Source organism: Cyprinodon tularosa, unplaced genomic scaffold, assembly GCF_016077235.1.
Source record: "Cyprinodon tularosa strain WSP-4 unplaced genomic scaffold, ASM1607723v1 ctg67, whole genome shotgun sequence".
In the NCBI taxonomy this organism is placed as follows: domain Eukaryota; kingdom Metazoa; phylum Chordata; class Actinopteri; order Cyprinodontiformes; family Cyprinodontidae; genus Cyprinodon; species Cyprinodon tularosa.
In genome coordinates this window covers 1787499-1799836 of record NW_024039418.1, presented here as the reverse complement: position 1 = coordinate 1799836, position 12338 = coordinate 1787499, and the positions used below count along the sequence as shown (strand labels likewise).

At 37.3% G+C, this 12338-nt stretch overlaps 1 protein-coding gene across 1 annotated transcript in view; it reads right to left on the bottom strand.

The window, feature by feature from the left end:
• The window catches only part of itfg1 (integrin alpha FG-GAP repeat containing 1), a 282738-nt gene that overhangs the window by 236347 nt on the left and 34053 nt on the right, over positions 1-12338 (bottom strand). The window contains exon 7 of the mRNA XM_038267323.1: positions 4469-4518. Within this exon, the coding sequence (XP_038123251.1) occupies positions 4469-4518 (50 nt within the window). The remainder of the gene's footprint in view (positions 1-4468; positions 4519-12338) is intronic.

The following is a 12338-nucleotide window of genomic DNA, read 5'->3' as shown; positions in this document are numbered from 1 at the left end:
CATGTTCTTTAGTCTGAACTGTCACGCTTCTCGTTGCGTCACACCTCAACCCGCCTCAAAGCCAATGCTGATTGGACGTTCGTTTGGTGAACGGCTCCAAATTTTCTTCAACGGAGAGTCTCCAGACTGATCTGCGAGTGAAATCTTGAAAGCTCGCGAGATCAGGATGGTCTCACGAGGCTAGTACACACCTGCTTGGAGAATGAACCAGCAGAGGTGAGTATTTCAGAATAATTTAACTTCTTAATCAATGAATTTCCCTTTTATGAAAAGTAAAACAAAATCAAAATATTGTAAAGTGAAATCAATTTACCTTTTTAAAAAAATGAAAACAAGATGTAGCTAACCAAAGAACCACAATCCAAACAAATCCACTTCACCCAAAACAACAAAAATGAACCAGATGCTGTGTTTAGCTGCTACTTTGGCCAATATACTGGTAACAATGGCCCATTGTTACACAGAGAATAGCTTCACAACTAAAGGCCAGCCCTCAGAGCCTAAACCGAACGATCAGAAACTTATTTGACTAAAAGGCCTAACTTACCTGCTTAGAACCACACTAGAAGGTAGTTCCAATTAACAGAAAAGCGCTGCGTTAGGTCCAGGTTACATACGAAAAACGAGGATAAAAACGCATTCATAACTGCTTACATGTTCTACATTAAATTAGAAATGGAGATGTTGCTCAAAATGCTGCAGAGGACTAAAGGAAAACTGTGCTGAGCTAAAACAACAAGGTTTAGATTTCCTCTAACCATCAGGAGGAAAAGACAAAAACAGTGTTTAAGAGTCTGTTCGATAAAATAAACAGAGAAAAGAGAAAAAAATGTCCTATTTATGGCAAAGTAATTATTTATTTCTGTTTTATTTGCTTTTTTCATTAAGATGAATAGCCATTACCTTAAACCGTAATTCTTTATTTGTAGATTTTATAAAACCTTTTAGATCTTTACACTGACATCATATACGGCAAGTATATATGATGAATAATTTAATAACATTGTGAGAAAGCTTCTTTAGCAGGTTAACTTATTTATTAATCAAACTGTTCATCCTTCCCCCCACACACATATTAGTGAAAAGCAGTAAAACGGGTTTATTTGGCTCTTTATAGATTTACTTTCCAGCTCTCCAACATTCTAACTCTGCACAGACCCTCAGTCGGTCTCTCTTCGACACCTTTCCTTCCTCTTTTCTTTTTCATATTCCCTCTCTCTGCGATAAGATAAAGCACTGTTGGGCTTGTGCGTCAACCTGCTGCATTTCAAACAGGCCGTTCTGACGAAAAAACCCACAGCCATGGTCTCTCCTTCCCGCTCTCCTAGAATACAAACTAGTCTGGCAGCAATGCCAGAAATCTGCTGCTCTAAATCCCACTATACTCTCTTGACTCAATTGTTGCAACAAAGTAGGCCTATTATTTCAGGCATTTAACGACACCAAACAAAACCAGAACAGTTCTGTCCTAAATACGTAAATTTGTCTAATTTTTCATTCCAAGGTGATAAAATGAGGTGAAAAAATCCATGTTTAAGCGTCTGACACTGGATCAGACAGGACATGAGCTCTGTTCAACACCAACTAGATTACAACAAACACTCTTTTTAAACAGATTATCATCATCCCTATCTCATTGTATTATAATCCTATATTTACTTTGTAATATCAAAATGTATTTTCGATAAATGGGCTGATAGTAAGAGTTTCAGTGCAGTTTAAAGGCCAAACATCGAGCCCTTAATGATCAACCAAATATTAGCACATTTGACAAAATAACAACTATGATAAACAGGCAATAAAACAGACGCAGGATTTAAATCAACGTTGTTCCTTATTTTCCCTTTTAGCACATTTCTAAATTCATTTAAGGGTATTAAAAATGAGGATTTGAAGAAGAAGCCCTAAAGACCTGGATGGCACTTAACTTTGTGAAATGAGGAAGTTATGTCGTTGCGCCTCGGGACTTCCCCACCGGTTCTTTTCCTGGGAGCAAGTTACTGACTACTCTTAACTCAAACTGGGTAAAACCATATAAAAAAAGGACTATAAAAACAGGAGTAAAAAAGTGACAGAGTTTATTCCAGATGAGGTTGTTACAGGACAGAGAAAATGCTTGGAGCTTGCACAGCTCATTTTCAAAAGTATCGATACAGTGCCACTGTTAGAGCGATAATTATAAAATTAGGCCCCGTCCACACGAAGTCAAACCCTGGCCTAAACGCACAAATTTTTCACCAAAACAGCCTCTCATCCATACGAAGCCGGCGTTTCGGGGGTCTGTAAACAATCTTTTTTTTATTCAGCCTTCAGAGTGGGAAGATTTTGAAACGCCGTTTTCGCGTTTCCATCTTTAAGCTCTAACCGCATTTTTTTTCTTACACGCATGCGTCATAGCGTCGCCTCTAAACACGCATGCGCGACACAGTATCACAACAACAATGGTGCCGTACTGTGTTGAATGGTTGCTGCTAATGCTACTCACCCTGCTGTCGGGCTTACAACAGAATCTTCTTCTTCTGGAATATCTCCAGGAAGAACAGAGCAATATCGATGACATAGTTCAGCACCTCAATTTGACTGAACCACGAAAATGGACCCGCAGGGCAACCATGTATAAATATTAGAGCGCATGCGCAACATTTCCTCGCCTCTTTTTTGCTTTGGCACCACAGCGCCACTTACAGGCCTGGCATACATTTTGCAGCGTTTTCATGCATTCGTGTGGACGATCACATTTATTTTACGTCTCCGTCTTTACGGCAAACATTCTGGAAAATATTAGCGTTTTGTGTTTGTTTTGACTTTGTGTGGACGGGGGCTTATTGTGTGGACATATGAAACATTGAAAGAAAGAAGATGCTACATTTGTATCCTGTGATTCAACCAGAAGGGTCATCAACTTTTATGACCTCCAGTAGGTCATGAGGCAGAATCACACGGTTGTGTGACTTCCATCCAGCCAGTTGGTCAATTCACACTATCTTATTACCTGCATCCTCCCAGATAATCATTACTAGGTCTTCTGTTTTAGGCCCGCCTTATGATGTTGTAAACTGTTAATAAAAGGCTTTGCCATGAAGGGATCTGTGTGAGAAGGTGCTGGTTTCTGAGCCAACGCCTTCTCTCCGCTTTTGCAGAGGCTGACGTCAAAAAACCCTGTCTCTGTGTTGATTATTTCCTTTTAATCTTTTAAACTCACATTTCTCTGGATTAAAACCCAACAGCCACCACCAGTGGCACCTAAACAGTCATTCATCAAGTGCAGAATAGAGGACAATGCACTTTTTTAACACTGTGTGAATGAATAATTCTACGCACTTTTCAGTTTCAGACTTTTTTTTGTAACAGGTGCAGCTGCTGAGAATTATTTTTGTTTGTTAACTGGTTTGGCTAGTGTCATTGCCAAGGAAGGAACACTTAATTTTAATTTTGTAAGTTTTTTTATCAAGCTTGCTTAATTATGTGCAAAGCATACAACCTCAAAATATTATTCTTATTGTTTATTGTATTTTATTTATTAATGAAAATATTTCTGTTGAATTTTGGAGTCTTTGTTTTTATCCTTGTGGTATCGATCGTGGTATCGAATATTCTCCTTAGTATCGGTATCGAGTTGAAAAGTTTAGTATCGTGACAACCCTAACAGGGGGTAACAAGTGGTGATCAGCCACTCCCTACCACCTCCTTATGAGGAATCGTTAGTGGGGAGAAAATCAAACGTGTGAAATTCTGTCGGCCGTCGTAAGTTTGCATCGGAGCGTCGGGCCGCAGTGGGAGAACATGCATCCTGAGCTGTGAACTTTAACCCTGCATTTTCGTTGTACAGTTTAGGCTGTAGCTGGGTGCAACGATTAAAAAGTATGGGACAGTGGGCGCCCGGGTTCCTGCAGGTGGCTGAGGAGTTTTCAGACTGGGACCAACAGCCTTAGAAACAGCTTCTCCCCTGAAGCTCAACAAACCCCACTGTAGACTCCTGCATCTCCCCCTGCCTCCTTCTCCCTTTCCGTCTTTAATCACCGAGCTTTTAGTCCTTGTTATTGTATTCTTATCCTGGAGCTGAGTTCGGTTATTACCATAATTATTAGCATAATCATGTAACTGTGAGTTGGTGTGACAAAGGCCTTGAATCTTCCCAAAGCCTGAACTGTGGAGACAGCCAGCAGCTGTAGAAACGTAAACTATGAAAACTCGCATAATACAGTTTACATATGACTTTTTATTATTTGTTATTTTCTTAGGCATTCATATGATTCAGATATGATTCAGTTTTGTTGTTTTATCCAAGATATGTAGGCATGATTAGCTTAAATAGTCTAAATGATATCAGCAATGTTTATTTAACCTCATATGCATCATTCTCCAACATTTTTACCTGAAAGCTACAGGACCAATTAAACGGTTTGAGTATATTTCTCTTTTTTTATTTTGAAAAGCTACATCTGAAATCTAAGGTAAGGTTTATTACCTTATTGAGCCAGATTTCAAAGGTGTCCCCTTCAGTTGTCAGGAACAAATCTGTAATGGAAAATTCACAAAAAGGAGAAAAGTAAAGTTAGTCAGTGGATATGCCTTATCCATTTGGTAAAAGTTTTAAAATAAAAACATTATAATGGCAGCATCTAGAAGTCCAGGATAAAGCAGTAAAACTTACACTGGAAAAACGATCTAGAAATAAGTAAAACTGTCTCAAATTAAGTGCATTTACCCTTAATTTTAGTAGGTTAATGACATGATTTGCAAATGGAATGAGTATTTTTACTCTTAAAATAAGATATTCACATAAAATGCAATTGTGTTTCCTTTTTTTTTTAATGTAAATTGTCTTGTTCCATTGGCAAAATGTCTGTTATACCTTCTGAATTTAAGAAGAAAATGCACTTATTTTAAGAAAAAAAATGACTTATCTAGACTTAGATTTTTTCCAGTGTAGAAATCACAACAAAAACCTTCATCGAAAAAAGAAAATTGTTTTTCTCCAGTTATTATTTCAAACTGATTCTGAGGAGAGAAGTAAATAAATGAGCCAAAAACGTCACAGTCTGAGCGAGGAGCACAGGCTGCTGGCAAAATGAGAAAAAGACAACACTTCTCCGACTGGAAATAAAACAAAAACACATTTAGGTGATGAAAATTCCAGCAAATATTTCACTCCTGAAATCCTAGCTGGCAAAGGAGAAAAAAAAAAAGATGTATTTTTCTAGCTCCAAACATTTAACTTAATGGTGTAAAAACATAAATCCATCACACATTATTTCCCATCGACTCTTCAGCGTTTACACACTGAGACTTCGAAATAAAAAAGCTTCTGTAATACCAGTTTTAGGAGGATGACTAAAGAATAAGTAAATTTAATTTTCTTTCTTCATTTTCAAGCCTATTAGGAATGTTTGCCAAAGGAAAAACGCCGTCTTGACCCAAGTTCATCCACTTTTTAATTGTATAGATAAAAAAAAAACAAAAAAAAACAAATAGAAGATTCCAGAAGTGTAAAACTGACTTGACATTTTTAAGCATTTAGAAGAAAAAACAGATGAAGAGAAGGAAAATAATATAGTAGAGAAACGTGGAGCTGCAAGCGAGAGGATTTCACTGAGCTTTCTCAGGTCTTCACCCCCTGGTAATGCCTGGAGCTTTCACTATTGGAATCTTATAACCTGCACTTGTTCTCATATTGCTTGTGCTTGAAGCTCAGAGCTGCCGGCTGCAGTTTTAATGCAGCTTCCGCGTGCTTCTCTGTGACGACGATTACTTTCACGGCTGTGTTGTGTAGTTCGGCCTCAATAATTGGAGATGTAATAAATTTTGGCATTGATCCGTCTCAGAGCAGAGCTTAGCTCAATGTGTTGCAGTGCTCTGCATAGAAATACACAAATAATAATAGATTGAAGAAAAAAGAAAGGAAGAAAGGTTGTTTCATTAGTAGGAGGAGCAGCGGCGGTGGCGTACGATGAACGTGGCGACAGCATACGAGTTACATCAATAATTACCTCGACCTTAGAGCGAATTTAAAACACTAAAGTAGGATTGATTATAAATGATGTGGTCAGATATGTGACAAAACATCCAAACAGGTAGAAATTGATTTTAAAGTGGGTTGTGACTGATTAAAACCATTCCTCATCCATAACGGTTTTTCCTTTCCTTTAAAGTCGTAGGGAAGCGGCTGTTCCAATCGTTGCATTTCCGAATTCTCCTGAGTGGTGCACGACTTTACACGAGTGAATAAAGTGAATGTGATTGGTCGATTGTCAAAGGGGCGGGATTGTTGTGGCGGAAAGTTCTCAAGCTTTTTGTTTGTGGCCGCTTTGTTGGAAGCATCTTGCTAACTAGAGGTGAGTATTGGCATGAGTGTTGGGTTCGATACATGTCGCGATACTTGGGTCACGATACAATATTATCACGATATAGCAGTATCACTATATATTGCCATATTTTCCCCAGCTATCAAAATCAAATGATGAGATCCAACAGCCAGTGCTGTATATTTTCATCAGAAAATAATGATTAGGTATTATTATCCATGTTGTTTGGGGTTTTCTTCCAATGTAACTGCCGGAGCAGAGGTAGCCCATTTTCCCATCAATGTTTTATGTAACCATTTTTTTTTTTAAATCGATACTAAGAAGTGAAAGATCGATATTATATTGGGCAGCCGAATATCACGATATATCGCCAAAACGATTATTTCCCACACCCCTATTGCTAACCAGTTAGCAACTTAGCGCTAGTAGGTTCCCAATGGGAAATACCATTGGGACCAAGTAGCACTAAATTGGTGACTTAGAAACGACGCTGTCAAGGAACGCTATGGACAGCGGAAACATGCAAGAGGAGGAGAGTTTAGTGTCGGAGGTCGTGGATGAGTCTCCTCCGTCATCCATTTTTTATTTAGAGGAGGAAAGCGGGGACGAAGATGTTGTGGAAGAGGACGCCAGGGCGGCAGAAGCTTGGTTTGGTGTAGAAGGCTTCCAGCCGTACATGTTTGAGGCCTTGCCTCGCAACGCTGCCAGTTCTGTTAGCTCTACGCCTGCTGAAGACACAGACATCCATCCCCCTGAACACTGGGACGGAACTCAATGGGAAAGGAAATTATTCTGATTTCAACCGTTGCGTATATTAGCTGCGACATAAGAATCGAGATGCTATGACTGAAAAATTGTGATTGCGTAAGGTTTATTCAATGATGATTATAAAGTTAATGTGTGTGCTTATAAAATATAGAAGAAATGAGACGCTTCACTCTGTTTACTGCAAACTGTCATGCATCGGTGGTGGAAAATTACTCTGTCTTGTGATTCAGTCAAAGGAGCCTTCTGTCTTATGACCTGATCAATTGCCTTGTCAGAAGAATACTCTCTTTTGTAACCCACCCCATGTGTTATGATCTGTTAATAAAAAGGCTCTGCAGGGGGGGTCCGTGAGAATGAGTTGGAGTGTTGGGTTGCGGCTCTCTCCTCCTGCAGGAGCTGTTGAAAATCTCTTTCCTGTGTGGACTCAGTTCCTCTTTTACGAACCTACATTTTTTAACCTAACATTTTGACAGATGACCGTTGATATAGATTGGCCGAATTTAGGTGTTCAGGCTGACGTAGAACTAACTGGCCAGCAGAAGATAACAGGAAAAAAAACACAGATTTTAAGAAAGGATTTAAAAAAATAAATAAATTTTCTAAATTTTAGGTCAATATAGTCTGATAAAGAGTACATTTATATACATGTTTAAGCCAGAATGATTTAACATTTAAATATTATTTCCCTATCACTTTAAATTCATGTATGGGTACAGAAATGCCTCAGAATTCAATCGACGTCGCTCCTAGGATCTGATGTAATAGGACATCTTAGTACAGCAAAGCTAGATCCCTAATCCCAGACGTTTTTTATTCATTGTTGTATCAACAGCCTCAAACTATATGCTCCTTTTATTTTAAAATGATCATCATCCAGAGCTCCAGCTTTTCAATTTAACTTTAAAGAAGTTGCTAAAATGAAGTCAGATCATTTGACATAAACAAGGCAAACAACCGCTCTTTGCATACATTACAGACACGGCACAGGGTTGGCACTAATTTCCACACTGTGTTTGTCCTTCTCTGCGTGGCTGTGTGCGCTCCGCAGCCTCTACGGGTGGCGTGTTGATGAGCTCGGTTAATCAGCCAATCAGGCCTCTTAGGCAGAATCCAGCCGGGATTGGCTGATTAGCCGCGACTCTGGTGTGTCGGAGAGAGGAGCGTGTTTGAGCGGAGTCGTGCATACAGAGATCTTCATTTGGTAAAAACTTAATGCTCTGACTGCGGGGAAGGGCCCCCGCCTCCCCACTCATCTGCTTTAAACAAGAAATGAGCACAGACCCATCTCCATCATGAATTTGTTGTTGAGCCAAAATGGAGGAATGTTTTAACTCGCTTTTTTTCCTTAAGTCTCCCTCATTAATTCAGTAGATGATGATGATTATATCCAGTACATTCGCATAGAGACGGAAATGGTGCCAACACTGGTCTGTTCAGCCAATTTTACTGAGAATTACTTTCAAGATACGACTTATGATGTAAATGAGCAAAAAAAAAGACAAACACATCATCGTCCTCATAATAAATCCATCATTTTTGTTGTCTTTAGCAACTTAAAAAAATTAACCTGCGTTGCTTTTCTCTATTAGATCTAATAGTCCAGATAAACTAAAAAAGAAGTACCTTAAATGTAATTGTTAAGAATGAACCATTTATTGTCACTTTGATGTCATTTCCTGCAGAAGCAGGATAAGCTGGATCTTATTTCTTTAAGGGGGTGATCTGAATAAATTACCAATTTTAAGGGTTTTTTGTGTGTAAATTGTTATATAACTATTTATATAGTTAATATAATAAAAGTTGAAGGATTTTTTATGATTAAAAAAAGGAAAAAAATCCCTTCACTGATTAGCAGAGCCTTGTCATTGTAATAAAATATTTCTGACAATTAGGCCTTGCCTAGACTAACCCAGGGACCGCTAAAGTATTCAATTCAATTCAGTTTATTTATATAACGCCAATTCATAACATGTCATCTCAAGGCACTTTACAGTTCAACCAGATCCTCCAGTCAAATTGATTCTAAGTTTTCTATCTAAGGAAAAACAGTTGATTGCATCGACTCATTGACTCAAATACAATCCCTCACACTAAGCATGCTTGTAGCGACAGTGGAGAGGAAAAACTCCCTTTTAACAGGAAGAAACCTCCAGCAGAACCAGGCTCAGTGTGAGCGGCCATCTGCTGAGGCCGACTGGGGTTCAAGGAGACAGAAGTAGAGACACAAAAAGCAACAATAAAAAGTGGCCCAATCAAGGAAACATAGAAGAGAAAAAAAGAAGGAAAGAAGATACATTTTTATAAACTAAAAGACATTCCTACATAGGAAAACAGCTGAACTATTGTCTCTGGATAACAACATGTTCTTTTTAGAGGTTTAAATTATATCCAAACTTGGTATCAAATACAGCTACAGTGTAAAATGTCATTTTCTTTTCTATGATTTGCGATGCTATAAATAAAACTTAATCAAACTGAGCAAGAAAATTAGACAATATCCTGCTATATCTGCAGGCCTACAGCTTGACTTAAAGGAATATGTTTTTCTATAATTTTCCTCTGCAAATCAATATGTGCAGTAACATAACTAAACTTTATAACTTTAATAATCCAAGAAAAGAAAGCTTGCCCAAGTATTAGATGAATGTGAGGTGGAAGTCTAATAATGACATTTTAAAACAAAAACTCTGTTTTTATGAGATGTTTTAAAGAAAAAAATCTGAAGAATTTTGGTATGCAGCTTTACAGTATTTAGTCCAAAGTAATTCCTTCAGACTAAAAGTTGTTGGCAGATATAGCTACATGTGGGAAATTTATGATGAAGTAAAAACTCAGCTGTGTCGTTTCTGACCTTAGAGGTTTGTTAGAGAACATTAAAGAACAAAGAACGAATAAGAATCACAGCAGACAGGTCAGAGAGAAGGTAACGAAAAAAGGTTTCTAACTTCTCCTAGAAAAGTATGCAAATCTAAAAAGTAATGCCCTCAAACTGAGAGGCAGAGTGAGGAGAGCCATTAGAGAAGCAGCTACGATTATGTCGCTAACTGGAGCTACAGTTTTACAACTCAGTGGGGAGAATCTGTTGACTGGAAGAAGAAAAAATGTTTTAAGTCGCTTCAAAAATTTAGCTTTTATAAAAGAGTGGCAAAAATGGAAAACACGCTGAATACGGCATCATGACAGTGAAACAAGGTTTGCTTTTTTTCTGTAACCCATTTTAGAAACCATGTTCACAATTATACAATAATGTGTTTTATTTGATAACAAAATAAAACAAGTAACAGGTTATGTAAAGCAGGGCTCGATGTTAACCATCCCCTGATCTCCCGGGGCAAGTAGTTTTTAATGTCGGGAGAGTACAAATTTCATTGCATTTGCCCGCCGGGCAATGATGCAATGATCGCAAAAAAATATTATTTATCACTCAAAATTACTTTAAAATCACGACATTTAATGAAAACGACCAACGGCGCCATTTTTGTTGTTCCGTACACATTCTCGCGTGATTTGAAAAAGCTGCGTGATTTTCTGCCAGATGGCGTGATTTTTGTCCGAGAATTGGCGTGAATCAGACACATTTTTTGACTTAGCATGCTAAAAAACAACCACAAGGCAAAAAAAATGTATGTATAGTAACACTCCCACCACCCATTTCACCCACCACCCAGATAAACCTAGATTAAAAATTATCGGTCAGGGATTAGGAAAATTGGCATAATTGTATGCCATGCGCACAGTGTAAATATGGCTATCCTATGGCAGTCTTCTGTACAGGGATGCAGGTCATACATTAAAAATTTTTCATTAAATTTCTTTCTCTTAGACATTGGAGAGGTGCATTTAGATGTTATAGAGCTAAACATGTTAAATTGGTGACCTGTTATGTTATTATTATTGTCTTGTTGCTGCATTTATTTTATCAGGGAAAACTAATCCTGAGTCAGTTAAAAGTCAGGGAATTCTGAAATGATGTCAGACTGTGGAAACCCTGAATGAAATAACTATGTATAATGATTCTCTAGAAAAGTCACATTATATTAATAGTATTATCTTGTATAAACATACCGTGACTCTAAAATAAAAGTTATTCATTTGTGACATTGACTTCTGTCTTGTGATTTATTTTAAGTTTTTAACCTGTCAAGTTTTTTTTTTTACAATTTATATTTTTCCAAGCACACAACAGTTTAAAGCAAAGTTTAGTTTGAAAAGAATGTGCAGGAAGGATTGAAAAGCATGTTAACATGGTAATGTAGGCTTGAGTTAATTATCTGATGCATGCAGATACACACCAGGAACCTGGAAACTTAAAAAATACTGAATTACAAAAAACTGTAAAGTTTTTTTTTCTAGATTTTTAACATTACAATCTATATTTTTCCAAGCACACAAAAGTTTAACCCTATAATGCCAAATGTATCGTATTTGATACATACGGTTTCTGAAATGTTTTGCGTCTGACACCTTTTGCATAATTTAATGGTAAAAACTTTGCTCAAAATCCTATTCTACACAGTCAGATATACCTGATAACAGAGAGCAGAAGACTACACAAAAAATAATATTGACTTATCGCATAGTAATAAATAATTATTATCAAAAATGTGTTTCTGTTTTTTCTTTTTACATATTTTGCTAAAAGGCCAAATAAGGACTTCAAACCAAAAAAAAGTAATTTTCTGTTTTGTTTTATTCTTGGATCGGGCTTTAAAGGGTTAAAGCAAATTTAGTTTGAAAAGAATGTGCAGGAAGGATTGAAAAGCATGTTAACACGGTAATGTAGGCTTGAGTTCATTATCTGACGCATGCAGATACACACCAGGAACCTGGAAACTTAAAAAATACTGAATTACAAAAAACATTCTAAAAAACAAACATGTTTCATTGATATATATACAAAAATGAATATTAGGAACTATATAAATCAAACATAGTACTGGGCAAAGTAAAATTGTTTCTGGGCAGTAAAAATTCTTAACGTCAACCCCTGTAAAGGGTATCAACAATTTGCAGTTCCCTACAGTAGCTATTAAAATTAAATAGTAGCATAAAAGAGCCTTTAAAAAGTACGCAACTGGTTATTCAACCAGTTAAATTCAATCATTTTTGCATTAACATACACTGAAAATATGTCTAAAAACAAGTCCTGTATCAGTTCAACAGCAACACTGGCACAGTCTTCTGCAGAATAGGTAAATACGAGCATTTAAAGCAGAGGCTAATGGAGCCACCAGCCTCCACACCTCAGGAAGGATGCATATAATT